General features: G+C 41.1%; 1 protein-coding gene across 1 annotated transcript in view; it reads left to right on the top strand.

The window, feature by feature from the left end:
- Window positions 1-18,889, top strand: part of LOC124805752 (myrosinase 1-like) — a 75,997-nt gene that overhangs the window by 44,558 nt on the left and 12,550 nt on the right. The window contains exons 6-9 of the mRNA XM_047266320.1: window positions 2,981-3,075; window positions 9,911-10,055; window positions 11,808-11,956; window positions 16,533-16,667. Of these exons, the coding sequence (XP_047122276.1) occupies window positions 2,981-3,075; window positions 9,911-10,055; window positions 11,808-11,956; window positions 16,533-16,667 (524 nt within the window). The remainder of the gene's footprint in view (window positions 1-2,980; window positions 3,076-9,910; window positions 10,056-11,807; window positions 11,957-16,532; window positions 16,668-18,889) is intronic.

Genomic DNA, 18,889 nt, shown 5'->3' on the forward strand with positions numbered 1-18,889 from the left:
CTACGTTACACGCTTTTCCACTCATACCTAATGACATTCAGCTGCTTCTCTCTCAAAATTTCTATGGTTTTATACTGATATTAATTCCTTTGCGCATAGTAGTTAAATCACAAATCGTATACACGATTTACAAATACATAAAAAATTTCAACAGTGTGATTAAAATTCAGGGCGAAAGGCTATCAATGACAAGATTCGCTGATGAGGTTAGTATCCCTAGTCAAAATGAAGAGAAATTACAGGATTTGTTGGATGGAATGAACAGTCTGATGAGTACAGATTATGGACTGAGAATAAACAGGAAAAAATTACAGTTAATGAGATTTAGCATAGATAAGAACAGCGAGAAAATTAACATCAAAATTGGGGATTACGAAGCAGACGAATTTAAGGAATTCTGCTACCTTGTAGTCAAAGTTACTCATGGCGGGCTAAGTAAGAAGGACATAAAAAGCAGATTATTAGGCACATAAAGAGCATTCCTGCCCATGAGAAATCTACTGACAACAAATATTGGTCTTAATTTGAGGAATACATTTCTGAGAATGTACTTTTGGAACACAGCATTGTATGCTAATGCATCATGGACAGAGGGAAATCCGAAACAGAAGAGAACAGATGCGTTAAAAATGTGGTGCTGCAGAAGAATGTTGAAAATCAGGTGGACAGATAAAGAATGAAGAGGTTATCTGCGGAATCGACGAATGAAGGAACATATGGAAAACACTGACATGAAAAAGGGACACGATGATAGGACATGTGTTGAGGCGTCATGGAGTAGCCTTCTTGGTACTAGAGGGAACTGTAGAAGGTAAAAACTGTAGGGCATGACAGAGATTTGAACACATCCATGGAGTAACTGATGACATAGGGTACAAGTGCTACTCTGAGATGAAGAAGCACACTTTAGATACCATAAATACTCCTAACTTAAACATACGTAAAGAGTTACACAAAGAAAAATTCAACGTCAAGCAATACTCAAAAAACAAAAGAAAATTTCATTTCTCACTTGTGTTGTATCAGCTGATTTCGGATCTTGGGCATTATCAGTTACTAAGAAAACAATGATATCTACATGCGATAAAGTTATGGGGGTTTGAATAGAATTCTACACCACACTTTCTGCATCATCATTGTGTCAAATTGACTCAGCATCTAATTCAGTACAAAAACCATTGTTAATGGTGACGAAGTGCACAAATGCAATCTACTGGATTATAGCTCATTCCACGGTTAATACTGAAGTGAAATACTAAGCGATCAAGTGGAGTGATTACGTTAGTTTCGTCACAGATAACGCAGGAAGTGCTAAAACTCATTGTTATGTTCGCTCGCTGTACTGCGTGAAACGATTCGTGGAGTGCTCTCATCACCTATGGTCGCCCGTCCTCACCCTACATAACACCAACATCTGTATCAACCATGATGCTTGTGGCGTAGCAAGTAGATTGCTTCAGTGAGACGTCGGGCAGATATTACACCACAGACACAAATTATTAGTAATTTATTAACGCTTGCACATATTAAGTACTTACGCTTCTAATAATTATTGTCCAAAGAATGACGTGTATTTGATTCTGACACTGAACCGTTGTTTCATATCAGAGTGTAACTGTCTTTAACGTGATTAGAATTCAGAGTACAGTTCTGTAGCACGGAACCGGACCTATGCTATGACGACATTGTCGTCGTTAGCGATGATTACAGCTGGTCGCTGATTGGGCCGGGACTGGCTGACCGCCTCTGTGCTCGGACATAAATGACTTCCCGGTGGGGTGCCGCAATGAAACATGATGATTCCTGACACTGACTGTCTTCACTTGTGGTGCCGTCGTGAGGTTCCAACAGAGGTTCCTGCACGCAACACCGCACACTAGTGTGGTCTAAGGTTCTGTGCTATCTACTCAGCTGCATAATGGCTTTCAGGAGGTATACCGAATACTTTAGAAGATAGTACTACAGACTCATTAGAAGAAAACACTCCACATGCCAGGAATTCAGTTTCAGTGGTTACAGGTTATGGTGTAACCCAACGATATGCTCGTAGGAGAGAAGCAAAGGCAAATAATTCAAATGTTATTTCCATATGTTCCACTTCCTACTTGAGAGCATTTAGGAATTCTCTTGACAAATCCTCGTGTTGCTCTCCTTATGCCACCTTGGTATTATTTTGTCACGGCAAAGTTATTCATAACCGAACGATCAATTCACCTTTTGTATTTTCTTTCCCTCTGCAGACTCCATCTTTCATCCCCACAGGTAAAAAGGTAAAGGAGTAAGTTCTGGTGATACTGGAGTTCAAGAATCGTGACAATTTCTATGGGAAGTAAGCTTTAGTTGCTATGTCACCTGACAACTTGAATGTGCAAAGGGTCCTTCGTGCTGGAAGAACATATCCATTCTTGTAGCCAAAGGAACCTTTTCCTAAAATGCTGGAAGCTCTTTCTATAAAGTCCACATAACGTTGCCCGATACGACAGTGCGGTAACATTAGGTCCAGCCAAGCCACTACTTGTCGTACTACACAACATATCTTCTGAGATACGTCCCTGAAAACGTTTCTCCACAAAGACATGTGGGATTTCATCGGATGAAATATGGTTGTGGGCTCCTAAACGTGTGGTGATTATTTATTCCAGAAGAAAGAGCGTAATGGCTGTTCCGTTAGGTGCGGGATTAACAGCTTCAATTCTTGCACTTCTTTTTCATCTTGAAAGTCTTCAAACACGCATTATAAGACGTCGTGGTCACGTTTATACTAGATGGCTAGTGAAATTCTTATCTCTTGATAACTGCTGGTCCTAGTGAGACCGATATCCAACACATCATAATACTATTTCGTCTATGTGATAGGAAAGCATGTTTGTTCACCGTGTATCTGTCTGATCTCAGTTTATTTTTCCCCTTTCAGTTACACAGAACGATCATAAAATACTGCATTGTGTTTTGGTGTTTCAAATATACGTCTCTTTTGCAGGTAAAATCAGTATCACGCTGAACTGTGACTGGTTCGAACCGTACAATGACCTGGAAGAGACTTTGGAGGCTCAGGAACGTATGTTCCAGTTCCAGGTACGATAATTTCATTTTAAAATACTCTGTTTGTCTTTAGCTCGAGCGTCTTGCTCGTCTATCGACATAATCCTTGAATGAAACAGTCCTCTATTGTTAAGAGGTCTACTACCTTAGTATTAATGGTTGCTAGGATATAATAAAGCATTTTCCATGGATTAATATACTATTCTAAGTGTAAATTCTAACAAGGTTCTGTATCACATGCATAACTACGAAAAGGAGGGTTCTTAGATTCAAGGGGAGCTGGTAACCTAAGAATAAGGCTTATGAAATTAATAAAATTACTTTCAAATAAAAGCGACAGAATAAAACAATGAGGGAGGGTTCAGGAAAGCACATTGATATGCTGAACTAATACTGAATCGTAATTATGTAATATCTTACATGACACACAGAAGTATCACATTGTTAGCGACGTTCGTAGATTTCAGAAAGGTTTACGATTCAATAGGCGGAACAACTTGTAACACTACGCTATCGCGCACGATACTTATTAAAGCCTGTACTACGGTAAGTTGACGGGCGTCACCTTATAAGAAAGGATTTTGGTATATATGCTGACCGAGTGTACCTGAATGGAGGCAAAATCAGACTTTCACCCACTCAGTAACAACAATGATACGTCAAGCAAGTCTGAAGTGCAACTACACGTTAAGACGGACAAGAAGCAACACAGCAGATGATACCAAATTGTTAATAATACGGTCGCCAGCCTAATTAGGCATTAACTGAGTTTCTTCCCAGTACAAGTTGAAGTACGTTCATACAAAACAACACTTAATGACATTGCATAATATGGTAAATATTATAACCAGAAAATCTACTGAACTAATAATTTCCCTTTTTGTATTAATATGAACAAGCCATAAATATACAACAATACACTATAATGTTTACTACAAACTTCGTACTGTCTATTGATCTGATTAAAATCGGGCATAGGTTACCCTAGAAATAGCACTTTCGAAACACACATACAATATCAATTTTGAAAAAGGTAAAACACTAATAAATTTTGGTTTTATATTGACTTTAACTTTGCTGGTCAAATCAGTTCAGTACACTTCAGAATTTAGATGAATAAAAAATAAAAGAGGACGGTTGGGGGGGGGGGGGGGACCCTGAAACTGTAATGGTCACTGTATTGAAATTCTTTGACTATTTAACTCATTAAGCACTCAAGGTTTCCAATATATGAATTACTACTCTTTTTGTCTTATTTCTTGCTTATTTAACTACCATTATTTTTGTCTCAAATTAATTAAACTTCATTACTAAACCAATTTCAACATTATCTAACAACTTTGTCAGACCTATGTTCTTTACTTGTATATTCATTAACAATAAAATTCCTTAAACATCATTCTAGCATAGATAGGTCTGCAGGTAATTCTTATTAACATAAACTTTAAATCTTCATTTCGGGACACTCGGATTGCACATGTGGAAAGGACCCTGTCTAGGTTAGTGATGAGGATAATTAAATGATAGGACAATTCTGGTGAACGTTAAGTTGTTATTGAACAGTCAGGAACAAAAGTAACACTGGTCCACACGAATACAGTACTAAATGTTTCAACCTGTTCGTGTCGATGCGGCGGCTGGCGGGCGGCGAGATGGCGAGGCGCACAGCACACATACAATCACAGCTATGGCTCTTGATGTATCGGCACTTTGGTTCTTCTTAGCGTCGCAATCCTTTTCCATTTAGTGCCTATGGAATATAGACATGCTGTATATTCGTCGGAAACGGCACATCCGAGGCTCAATGAAATCACGTTTTCCAGGAGAGCCTCCTCGATCCAGAGCGTGTTTCTCAGACCGATGCCCAACTCCGACTACTACTGCTGAGCCCGTTATGCCGTGCCGCGCCCGTGTGCATTTTCCCGCGCTCGCCTGCCATCCACCTTTTACCGCTCCCCTACAGACAGGGTATTCACCCGAGGTTTTGCATTCTACATATCCTAATATATTGCCTACGTATGGACCAGACGCACAAGTACAACTTTAACATCTTACAATAGATTCAACATGGGTTACACTTCAATTCTGCTTGAAATTTGACATAAATATTAATATTCACATCGAAAGTTGCTTACAGTTTCTTTAACATAATGACACGAAAAGAAAAAGAAATGAATTCAAAACACTGCTTACACTAATTTATCGAAAATCAGAAGAAAAAATTATTATACGTACAGTTGTTGTTACAAACTCTTCTATAAATCCTAAAAGAATTACGTTTAGAAGCTGTAAACGTGAAAAACGAGTAGTGAAACTAAGAAAGAATAGTGCAGAAACACTGAGATAAAGTCAAGATCAAGGCACAGGAAAAGCAGAAACATTGTTGAAAGAGCATTGTCTTAGGAGGAATGACACGGAAACGAGGGAAAGAACACAACAGCCCCAAAAAAAGCACTCTGTATTCGGAAGTCCACATCTTTGTACATCTCTTATAAGGAAATTACTTAGGTAAAACTGAATACCATTTTCCTCACCTTGAATATTGTTACTTGGTTGGATCCTCCTCAGCATGTTGTCCACAGAATGGTACACAAGTTGCTACTGAAGCTTCCCCACCTCTTAGACGTAGGCCGTTATCAGGCCATTTATTGTGACAGGAGCGTTCCAGCAAACGCTGTATTGCAAATTTCAGTTGGTCTCACAAATGGTGACTCCGGTTCTTGGCGGGAAGTGCCGCAGGCTGTTGAATTACGTTGATACTGTCTGCTAAAGGAAAGTGTTCATGAAGTAGGTTCAATGTGCTTATGTATTATCTTAAAGTATCAATCAATCGCCAAAATACTGTCGCGCTGGATAATAGATTCGATGGTACTGTGTAGATACTGTACAGCTCTCAAATTAGCGTCGACAGTGGTGAAATCGTTCGACATCTGCACTTGATTATGGGCCGAAATATGACCAAGATACCTCTGAGCTAAACGTAGTGAATTGCTTGCGTAGAACATGCAATGGTATACTGGGGTGGCTTTCTCTCTTCTATGGCAGTATTCAGGCGTCAGGCATATACCCCTGTCATCAGTGAAGAGAACCTGACGCCACAGATTCAGGATCTTTTCCACGTGTTCCCAAGCCCTGTTCTTCAAGCACCAGCTTACTGGGAGATTCGTACCGTTTTTGTTAACGGACATATAGAGACAGGATTTATCGTGTGAAATCACTTGTGTACTGCGAGGGTCGTCAAGACCGTTGCAGTTGCCTCCAAAACGATGGTGCTCATTTCTGTTGCGTTCTGCTCCGGGAATCTACTTGCGAGCTGTTGACTGTGCACGGGCACTAAGAGGCAAATCTTCTATGGCTTTTGTCTCGCAACAGTGACTGAATGTTCGTATAACGTTGCTGTAGTGCACACCAATTCGGAAACTTGCTGTGCTCACCAACCTGCTTGCCTTCAGGTAACAATGTGTGCATATTCTAAGGTCGAAACGACCTTTCTAGGCATGTCGAACAAACTGAACAATGTGCAAAAGACCCATTGTCCTGTTCACGTTTATACACAGCACACTCTATTGAACTTTACTTACGCCTCTGTTGTAAATGTGAAAGCTGAGAAAGAGGATTCCAATAATAATAATAATACCCATGCTAATTTAAAAACCATACAATTCATAATGCTGATGAAAAACCTTACTAGCTGAGTACCGGGCATTGCTTGGGTATGCATTTAGTACAGTTCTACTAGTCCCTCTCCTCCTCTCACTCTCTTTGTCCATCTCTTCCGTTTCCTTGTTCATTTTATCCTTTCCATCTCTCTCTCCATCTCCTCCTTCCGTCTCTGTGTGTCTATCTCCTCGTCCACCATATCAGTGTCCACGCCCTCCTTCCCCCAGTCTGTCTCTCCATCTCTTTCCGCTCCCTTCTCTGTCCCAGTTATCCCTCCCACGGAAATGGTAGGTTGCTAGTTGTTACCCTAACATTATTTCTTACCACAGAATAAGTAATATGTGTACCATGTTTGGTTGAAATCTATCCACAAGTTTAGGAAGAGTATTTTACCCGCGACTTTGTCCGCATCCGCACATGTCACATATATTAAATATGATTCCACATATTTGTGCACTTATTTAATATGTATGTCTAGCTAATTTCGCCCTCCAGATTCGTTTCCCGCAGCTCGAGCTTTATCATGTGGCATCTCCTTAAGTATGAGTCGTAAGATTGTATTACGTAGGTACATTCAGCGGCATACTTGGATAATGCCTGCGAAATGTGGTTGCGAATGGAGTTAGTAGAAAAAAAGAAATAAATTGAAACTTTATACATCATGCAGCAGTTTTTAATCATCTCAGTGTTTATGGAGTCATTTCACCTGAAGTGTGTGTCGTATAATAATATAATTTTGCAAATATATTAACTGGTTTATGTGAATACTCTCTGCAAACTTCTGAATACAGTTAGTAGCGAAGAAGTAATAATTAAACGTGGCACCTGATGCGGTAGATTTGTTGCATAAACGGGGAAAATGTAGTAAGCGATAAACATTTATCCATTCATAATTTTTGGGGGTTATCAGCGAGAAACTGTTTCGCAAAGCTTTGAAACGATTTGGAAACTTTATTGCTGTCATTCTCAAATACTGCATAAATAAAATCTGAGTATTCGCGCATCGTGGACTACATTTCTTTTTAATTACGAACCTGCCCCCCCCCCCCCCAACCACTCTGATAGGTAGATGGTTCTTACCTCACAGTGACTCTTTCTAGACGTAAGTGGTTGTACAGAGTGAGTCAAAATATTCATTTAAAGTAAGGGTGAGGCGGTCTATATTTTACGGCATGTACCGAAAATGGGCGCTATCTAGAAATCGACCATATTGAATGCGTCTTTTTTTTTTTTAATTGAAAAGGGTTCTTGTGATATGTTAAGTAGCATCAACATATTCTGACAACTTCATTTCTATAAACCAATTGGAAATAGCAATTATGATTCAAAAGTTAACAAATCATTCTAGCTGGAATTACAGGCTGGACTGTTCTCGTAAGGGACAGTCATTTAATGTGGTCTCAATCGAATTACTCTCGGTCAACGCACATATGAAGGCGCTGGATCCAATAATCATGCACTAGCTGAACGTTTCCGCAGAAATGCAGGCACACGATTCTTTAAGGTTGCTCGAGAACGTGTGATGACGTCTGCTTCTTATTTTCTTTGCACGTTCGAGTTCTTCAAGTGATCCCACAGCCAAGTGGTGTGAGATCAGATGTTCTGTGTGGGCATTCCACAGAACTACGTCGGCCAATCCAGTGAACAAGAAATTTACCATCTAACCACTGACAAAACACTGCTCCGTAGTATTGTGTTGCCCATCCTGATGAAATTAAGGGGTAAAGCTGCCATCTACATTCAGAACTAACGGAAATACCGTTTCTTGCAGAATTTACAGGTATCGTTGACAATTTAGGTTATGGGCAATGAAAATGGGTCCAACTTGCTGGTACCCCATATTCCACACAACATAACTTTTACCTCATCAACTACCGTTGAAGGATCCATCCAGTGCGGATTCTGGTCACTCCAGTATCTGTGACTGTGACAGTTGACTTCACCACTGACAAAAACGTTTGCCTTACTGAACAAGATATCGTGTACAAAAGAGGGATCTTGTTGAACTTGCTCTAGGGCCCAAGCACAAAACTACATACGTCTGTCCGGGTGATTCTCTGTTAGGTGCTAGAGGAGGTGCTTCTTGAATGGATGGAACTGATAAGCACGAAGGATTCGTACGATCGATGAGTGGCTGATTCAACATTATGCTGACAGACGTCGTGTGCTGCAGTGTAGGCTGTTCACGAAAGACACCAAAACCGTTCTTTAAGTTGTTCGTTAGCAGCATTTTTTGGGCGGCCACACTGTGCCTTGTCAGCTCGTCCCAGTTTTTTAGAATTTGGAAATTAATCACCTGTGTTGTCTTTCTGGGTGCCGGTTGTTAAAATCTGCCGCCATACCTCGGAATTACCATTCTCCAGAGAACAAAATGACCTCAATTGTCTACTCCTTGGTCAAAGCCATCTTCAGTTACCTGTGACAAAAAAGTGTTGTAACTTTTGAACTATAACAACTACTTCTAATCTGTTTAGAAGAATGAACATCTCAGAAAATGCCGATGTTATTTGATATATAACACGAGCCCCTTTCCATTTAAGAAAATGATTCCAGATAGCCGATTTCAAGATGGCGCCCATGTTCGGTACATATGGTAAAAGATAGACCATCTCACCCATACTTTACTGGAATATTCAGGTTCCCCCATTCCTGCAGATTTCTTAACATAACAGGGTGTACTGCGGCTTTTGAGTATCACCGTACATACACACACTCACATACACATCCATTTTTATAATATGTTTGGACTACGAAATAAGTCACTAGCAGAAACTGTATTTGAGGGAATGAAAGGTGAGAGAGGTAAAGAAAGAGAGAACACTAATGGTGGGTTTAAAAATATGTACATAAGGCAGTACAGGGTTGTGATGTAGCATTGTTAGTGAAATGGGGACAGGTGACGGGAAAGGGAATTACTTCAGATTAACCATAGGATCTAGGCGCTTCAGTCCGGAACCGCCCTGCTGCTGCGGTCGCAGGTTCGAATCATGCCTCGGGGAAGGATGTATGTGGTATCCTTAGGTTAGTTAGGTTTGAGTAGTTTCTAAGTCTAGGGGACTGATGACCTCAGATGTTAAGTCCCATAGTGCTTAGAGCCATTTGAACCATTTAACCGTACGATCTAGATCAAAATAACAGTTCCCAACTGCTCTTCACTAAGATACTTCAGTTTGTGTTAAGCAGCGGCTGCATTATGCACACCTTACAGCTGGGCCTGTACGCGAACCCTATATACGTGGACGGCGACTACCCGGCAGTGGTGCGAGAACGTGTGGACAACAACAGCAGAGCCGAGGGTCGACCCAGGTCTCGGCTGCCCAGCTTCACAGAGGAGGAGAAGCGGATGATCAACGGTCAGTCACCTGCACCAGAGGATGCAGAAACCAGGCAGTCTCTTTTCTGTCCCGTCCTACGTGTTTCCTTTTGCTCCTATGAGGTCCTCTACGTTTTTATCTTATTTGTCACTACGTCTCCCTACGAACGCTTAATGTTAAAATGACAAGCCTGCCTCTGCTTTATTTGCTTCTGCAGCATTGATGTTACTGAGATATATATCTGTGGTCTTTAATTCTTTGTGTCTCAATTAATAAGAGTTCGCCTGTATAGTGCATGCCACTTAGGATGACTTCTGTCCCATAACGTTTCTGTGCGTATTCTTTGAGCGTTCCAAGGATGATATTCCGCTACACTACATATTCAGTGTTTCTGTTCAAGCACCTTCTTCCCACTCGCCATCCCCGAGTGGATCAGGGAAGGTGGGTGAGGGCGATCAGTTAGTGGAACCAGAAGTACCATAACCCACACAGCGCCAAGTGGTGCCCGGTGTAATGAGGCAGATGTAGTTGGCTGCAACATGTACTGTACCCTCGTCAGCAATTATTGATGAACTGAAAACTTTGATTGACTCAAGAATTGACCCATAAACACATAACGGATGACTTACCATTAAATCTCATCAGATTACAAAACACGCGCCAGAGTCGTTCTGTTCAACAGCTTGTACCACTTGAAATATTGATTTCTACCCATTGGTACCCGTTTCTAAATACTCAGTTTGTCACACTAAGTGTTCGCGACACTTATTATGTCAGCATAAAATATTGCTACATCACCCTTCATACACATACATCGAATAATACTCAACTTTAGTCTTGCCCTTGCATGAATGGTTGTAGCCCAGATACCCGAAACATATAAATGACTGTCCTTAAAAGTCTTTTGGTTCTTTTGGCATTGTTAAAACGTTTTTTACCGGTTGTTAATGTTTAAGTCATGTACAACGCATCACTTTTGGTATGTTAGCAAATTTACTGATACAGTGACACACACAGGCTACACGTCACGGAATTCAACCCAAGACGCCCTTACTGTGGCTACCACCACTAGTGCTTATATAATAAATAACAATTACAAATGGTCTCTACGTATTGTGGGAACTGTACATAGTTAAACTTGCAATAAAAATCTTCGAATTTTCTTAAGACAGATTACAAAAATTGGTTTCATGAATTACAGCAACCAGTTGCAGACGATAATTCGTTTGACATAAATTCCTCTATACATCGGAACGTTGTGAAACGCCTTGTGTAAGTCACTGAGTCGGATTCTTTGCAACATTCGAATTACTGACCAACACACATTGCTAGCATGTTTTTGACAGCATTACAATGATTACTTCAATTATTACTGTTGCTCTATTGTATGGTGTTGTGAGAAATTGTAGTCTGGGCATTAGTTTTCATTCGGACTAAGCTGACAACATTATCAGATGACGTTGAGTAAACTGATCGAGATTTTCACATTCCTAACATTCATTTAATATTGCTATTGTAAGTTTGAAACAATGAAATACGAAACTTAGATGGTACCACAGTCTTCAATTGAGTGGCATTGATCTGTGCTTTTTATATTGTTCCATTCAGTTACATTACTACCTCTACATGTGAAAAGAAATACATGGAGTATATTAACGTATCGTCTGACATTAACTCAGATACGCCACCACTCTTAAGACACACATATAATTGAACTCATTACCACGTATTTTAAAATAAAGGCTCACTGAGCTAATTTTTAAACTGTATAATTTGACATTTCACCGACAGGGTCTGCGGATTTCTTCGGGCTGAATTCGTACACAACAATGCTAGTGATATCTGCAGCTTTGGGTCACTCGCCGTCAATGGATCTTGATTGTGGTGTTCTGCGGATAATCAACTTCACCTGGCCCAGCAGCTCCGCCATCTGGCTCAAGGTGAGTTTCACAATCACCCTCTCCCCCCCCCCCCCCCCCAACCAAAAAAAAAAAAAAAAAACGAAACGAAAATATGATTTCCAGTCTCCGCAGGTAGCTCCCACCTGCGCTCTGGCAATTGTCAGGTGTGTAGACAGCACTAATTAACAGTCATTTCATGTATCCGTTCCATCGCAAGTTCTTCTCACGAAAGTAGTATCGGAATGGTGTTTCCATGTATATAGTTTTGCTATCTAATTTTGACATAGTGATACGTGAGAGGTGGTTATTCTCCTTGGTTTCTATAGCTACTCACCATGAATCTTCCTTGCTGTTTATTTACCTTTCAATGATGGCGCTGTAAACCCTCTTCCTAGACAGTGTAAGATGTCATGGAAACGTAAGGGCCTATCAAGTATCGATGCCAAATGCCTCTGAGCACTGTGGGACTCAACATCTTAGGTCATAAGTCCCCTAGAACTTAGAGCTACTTAAACCTAACTAACCTAAGGACATCACACACACCCATGCCCGAGGCAGGATTCGCACCTGTGACCGTAGCAGTCCCGCGGTTCCGGACTGCAGCGCCAGAACCGCTAGACCACCGCGGCCGGCATCAAGTATCGATATTTGAGCCTAGAAACATTCATAACTAACAAATATGTATTATTATAATAATTCTGGGTTATACTATTGAAACGTCCCCTTAGAAAAATTATACATGATTGTGCTTAAACTGACACACAATATTTTTTAGCGCAACGCAATCTGCCTTTCAATAATCCCTACAAGAGGATGGCCCTGACTAAATTAACCTATACGTTTCACAAATCGCTTACCTCACAAAAATCTTCGTTACTCGAACTACTGCAATACAGCGAGCGCCACTACTGCCAGCTAAATAAAAGATTCAAACTACTGAAGGCACTAACTACTGATAGGCATAGTTAGCAAAATAAAGATTTTGGTAGAGAACAAACAATGTATTTACCTTAATAGTGTTCAAAAGTCATAATACTTATATATCAGTCCATGATATCCAATATTACAAATTTACTCTTTCTGATGGACATACAACCAGATCGTCCCCTCTCAAAATTCCGCCATCTCTCTCCCCACATCCACCACTGCTGGCGGCTCACCTGCAACTGCGCAACGCTACGCGCTGTTAACAGCCAACTGCCCAACACTACAATAGTGACTATTGCAACAATGCCGACCAGCCTCAGACTGCACACAGCACTGTCAGTGATTTTCATATAGAGCGCTACGTGGCGTTACCAATAAAAAAACCTAAACAGCCTACTTACACTATTCTACTTTAAACAGCACTGTGCTATATTAGACTGCTACATGTCATTAAATCAAAAATATTGCCAAATTAAAACTTGTACCGGTAAAAGTGTTCCGTGTGTAAGGCAAATATCTAGCATTTGGGTTTCAATTATGTAGGGGTACACTATCTACGTGCGTCTAGAAGCTTCGTAAGAGCGTGCATTCTGCACAAAAGCCATTGATTCACATACCAATGTAACTAAGGCACGTTGTCGTACGAAATAAATCTATTCCTAAGTAGACACTGGTACTAAGGCTTATAATAATGATAACGTAGGATGGCCGAAAATAATGACTTTTGGTCCCAATCCTTACGGAGTATATTTACGCTGTACGAATGTGGCAGAGTAATGGACTGATGAACGATGAAACGACGTGAAGTTTCCAAAAGACAGATTGTCCTCGATCAGATTTTAAATTTGAACGTTGTAGAGTAAGAAAACAATAAAGTGGTCAAAATAGATGTTGCATATCGTCGAAACCTTAATACTGACGTTCTCATCCAGAAAAATTTTACGATATCAATCAATTGGTTTGTTTGTAATGTGGTTCCAGCGGAAACAGACCTTGTTTCTATCATGAGGGGGCAGTATGTGCAGTCGTTTCACCTGTAAACATTGCAGCACCTGTTCTGTGTATCATTTCAAGAGTTGTATTGCGTCAGGATGGTTCGAAAAGCAATAGTGTATGATAAGGGTATGAGAAAGATGGAAACAGCATCGAATGTTACTGTGAGTGAAAGTGATTTCTCTAGAATCTGGAACAATCTAGTGACAGAACCAAGTGAGGATTGTCAGAGAAGTGGCCTCAGAAAAAAGTAAAAAATTAAAAAAAAATAGGTGTGTACGAGGTATATCTGCGTGTAACAACAGGCAGAAACCTTCAACACATCTATAATGGCAGTTCCAAACAGCTACAGGAATGCAGATGTCGACACAAACGATACGAAATAAGCGCAACGAGGAGGAATTACTTGCCAGAAGACTTTTCAAGGATCCCCCTCTACAGTCGCGTTCGGGCATGGACACGAAACCTCTCTTTCAGGACTATGTAGCAGGGGGACACAGAGATCTTTTCTGATGAGACCTATGTTAGTCTCCATGCTGTAAATACTGATATTTGTGTGTGGAGGCAACAAGGACAACGTTTAAACCCTAACTGTGTGGTATAGTGCAACCCTCATCAAAGTGGGTCAGTCATGTTGTAAGGATGAATCTTGTATGGTAATCTTGTCCAGTCTGAGACATTACAGGGCATCATTGGGGCGCTGTAGAGGAATGGTACAATATCCCGCAGACTCTTCTGGAAAGTCTGGTAAGGAATATGCCTAACCACAATCAAAAGTGTCTCCAATTATGAGGAAGGCAAACTGGATCATAAACAATGTGTTATGCAACTGACACTGATAGAAAATGTAGTGTCCGCAATGGAATCTTTCGTAAGGTTTCTTTATTCTGTTTAAGTTTACTTAGTGGAAGTGTGTTTACCTTCTTCTTTTCGTTTTATCATAACTACACTCGACAAAACGATGTCAAATTTTGTTTCCTGTTATGTCTGGTGTAGCCAAAAGATCAATATATAACATTTATTTTGATCACTGTACAATGCTGACGTTGATTCGATGGTGTGCCTTTCGGCAACGTCGTTGCTGTGCCGTGACCTCTTTCCGTAGGGCTCCTAATTCTAATACTATCAAGAAAAACCTGCTGTGGTATCATGATGCTGTTACACTTCTACACAGAGAATTTTTCGCGTTAAACTGGAGACGAAATGAACCGGTGTAAAGGCCGTATTCGTGGATATTGCACACATATAGCAGATATATACAATTTTGTCATCTTTTCATATCTTTACGTTATGCCTTTTTCATCAAATGAAATATATTACATCACAGCAACAGTCGTTTGTAGCATTTTCACCTCCGACCTACTATCGATAAAAGCCCGTCCAGGCGATAGCAGTGTCACCTGGCGAGGAATGACTGATCGTCAGACACACAGACGGTGCGTATAGTGTCAGTGAGATGCTGTCCGTGTGTAGAATGAGGAGGCGCGCGACCTGAGTTTTACTGAGGGCAGATTTTGATGGCCCGAAGGGCCGGCACGAGCATTTTGGAAACTGGAGGATTTGTAGGGCATACTAGGAGTGCTGTAGTGAGTGTCTTCAACACGTGGCGAACCAAAGGCGAAACTATGTCCAGACGCCTCATCATAGATGTCGGACGAGGTAGGCTTGGCACACTGGTAAAACAGGACAGGCGGCGTACTGTGGCGGAACCAACATCAAACTTTAACGTTTGGGAGAGAACAGATGTGTTTGAACACACAGTGCATCGAACGCTCCTAAGGACGGGCCTCCGCAGCCGATGACCCGTGCATGTGCCTATGTTAACACCACGACATGAGCAACTGGTTCCCTAATTCACCAGATCTGAACACTATGGAACACATCTGGGATATGATTGAACGTTGCGTCAGAGTTCATCACCCACTTCCTGGAATTTTCGGTAAATAGTTGATGATATGTGTGTGCAGATGTGATGCCAGCTCGCTCTAGCGACATACCAAGGCGTCATTGCTTGTATACCACGTTCTGGCTGATCAGTGACAGACATCTATGATACACTTTAGCCTGTGATGATGCAAAAGCAGCTTTCCTATTAGCTCACAAAGCAGAACATTTCTTCGTGTTATACTACAGTCACCAATGTGGAAACGTCGTGAACTTCACGAATGTTTGGAGGCAGCTCCCTGTTCGAGGTCATCCGTGAGTGGTGTTGTTTACACAGTTAAGTTGGTTCGAAATCTGCTGCTAACAGAAACTATTTCTAGTCGGAATAATACTGTACAATGTTCTACTTTTAGTGAACAACATCTCCAAATGCCACTGAGAGAGTGACGTGCACTTCGAACAGATATGTAATGCTTGTAAGCTGTTAGCACCATCCGCATCGAGTAAACGATTACCATTTCTCTTTCCACTAACTATTCACATTATGTAAATAAAATTTTCCTCTACAAGTAGGCATCACAATCAGCTATGCTATTAGTCCGCTGGCACGGGGTACTTGTGCCCACAAATAACGGAAGTCCTTCGACTTACGTTTCTATACCTTTCCTTTGTTCTCCCAGGCATAAGTACCATAAGCCCTCATTCGTCTCTACCACAACACAAGTGAGGAAAAGGCTAAACCGTCACAGTAATTGCATATCATTCATCGTTTAATCTTTGTCTAATACTTTTTGTTTAATTACTTCTTCAGGTTGTGCCGTGGGGTTTCCGTAATATTGTGAACTGGGTGTCCTCGAGATATCCTAACTACCCAATCTTTATCGCGGAGAACGGGTATGCTGATACGGGAGAACTCGACGATGAAGGACGCATAAGCTATTATGGCGTAAGTACGAATTAATCATATGTAACTTCGACGTTTCGTATCTCCTTGCGAGATAAATATGATATTCAAAGAACAAACAAGCTAACTAAAAGTAGAATTAGACATTATGGTTTTATGTTTAAATAATAAATATCTCTGCAGCACGGGGTGCGGCATTTCGAAACTCCCTGGTCGATTAAAACTATATGCCGCCACTCGCAGGTCTCCCTCACAGCTTTTACTTCCGCCAATACCTACCCTTTTTTTTTGTATGCATGAGATATGTATGCATGTTGTAGACCCGTGGTCTAGGAGTAGCGTCTTTGATTCATAATCAAAACGTCTTCGGTCCCGGGTTCGATCCCCGCCACTGCCTAGATTTTGATAAATAATCAGCATTGGCGGCCGAAGACTTCCGGTATAAGAAGTCAGCCTCATTCTGCCAACGGTCTTGTCAAAGAGGACGGAGGAGCGGATAGAGGTTCAGGGCACTCTCTTGTCCTAGGGGTGGGAAATTGCCCCTAAAGGCGGAAGAATCAGCAATGATCAACGACATGAGGATGCAGAAGGCAATGGAGACCACTGCATTAATGACACGTAACGTGTATCCACAGGACATGTGGCCTGTAATTGAAGAAGTGTCATGATGATCTCTCCATTGGCAAAAGATTGCGGAAAAGTCCCCCATTCGGATCTCCGGGAGGGGACTGCCAAGGGGGAGGTTACCATGAGAAAAAGATTGAATAATCAACGAAAGGATAACGTTCTACGAGTCGGGGCGTGGAATGTCAGAAGCTTGAACGTGGTAGGGAAACTAGAAAATCTGAAAAGGGAAATGCAAAGGCTCAATCTAGAAATAGTAGGGGTCAGTGAAGTGAAGTGGAAGGAAGACAAGGATTTCTGGTCAGATGAGTATCGGGTAATATCAACAGCAGCAGAAAATGGTATAACAGGTGTTGAATTCGTTATGAATAGGAAGGTAGGGCAGAGGGTGTGTTACTGTGAACAGTTCAGTGACCGGGTTGTTCTAATCAGAATCGACAGCAGACCAACACCGACAACGATAGTTCAGGTATACATGCAGACGTCGCAAGCTGAAGATGAACAGATAGAGAAAGTGTATGAGGATATTGAAAGGGTAATGCAGTATGTAAAGGGGGACGAAAATCTAATAATAGTCATGGGCGACTGGAATGCAGTTGTAGGGGAAGGAGTAGAAGAAAAGGTTACAGGAGAATATGGGCTTGGGACAAGGAATGAAAGAGGAGAAAGACTAATTGAGTTCTGTAACAAGTTTCAGCTAGTAATAGCGAATACCCTGTTCAAGAATCACAAGAGGAGGAAGTATACCTGAAAGATATACTGGATTGTAAGGCGTACCCAGGAGCAGATATAGACTTAGATCACAATATAGTAGTGAAGAAGAGTAGGTTGAAGTTCAAGACATTAGTCAGGAATAATCAAAATGCAAAGAAGTGGGATACGGAAGTACTAAGGAATGACGAGAGACGTTTGAAGTTCTCTAACGCTATAGATACAGCAATAAGGAATAGCGCAGTAGGCAGTACAGTTGAAGAGGAATGGACATCTCTAAAAAGGGCCATCACAGAAGTTGGGAAGGAAAACTTAGGTACAAAGAAGGTAGCTGCGAAGAAACCATGGGTAACAGAATAAATACTTCAGTTGATTGATGAAAGGAGGAAGTACAAACATGTTCCGGGAAAATCAGGAATACAGAAATACAAGTCGCTGAGGAATGAAATAAATAGGAAGTGCAGGGAAGCTAAGACGAAATGGCAGCAGGAAAAATGTGAAGACATTGAAAAAGATATGATTGTCGGAAGGACAGACTCAGCATACATGAAAGTCAAAACAACCTTTGGTGACATTAAAAGCAACGGTGGTAACATCAAGAGTGCAAAGGGAACTCCACTGTTAAATGCAGAAGAGAGCAGATAGGTGGGAAGAATACATTGAAAGCCTCCATGAGGGTGAAGATTTGTCTGATGTGATAGAAGAAGAAACAGGAGTCGATTTAGAAGAGATAGGGGATCCAATATTAGAATCGGAATTTAAAAGAGCTTTGGAGGACTTACGGTCAAATAAGGTAGAAGGGATGGATAACAATCCATCAGAATTTCTGAAATCATTGGGGGAAGTGGCAACAAAACGACTATTAACGTTGGTGTGTAGAATATATGAGCCTGGCGATATACCATCTGACTCTCGGAAAAGCTTTATCC

The sequence above is a fragment of the Schistocerca piceifrons genome, chromosome 7 (genome assembly GCF_021461385.2).
Source record: "Schistocerca piceifrons isolate TAMUIC-IGC-003096 chromosome 7, iqSchPice1.1, whole genome shotgun sequence".
Lineage (NCBI taxonomy): Eukaryota > Metazoa > Arthropoda > Insecta > Orthoptera > Acrididae > Schistocerca > Schistocerca piceifrons.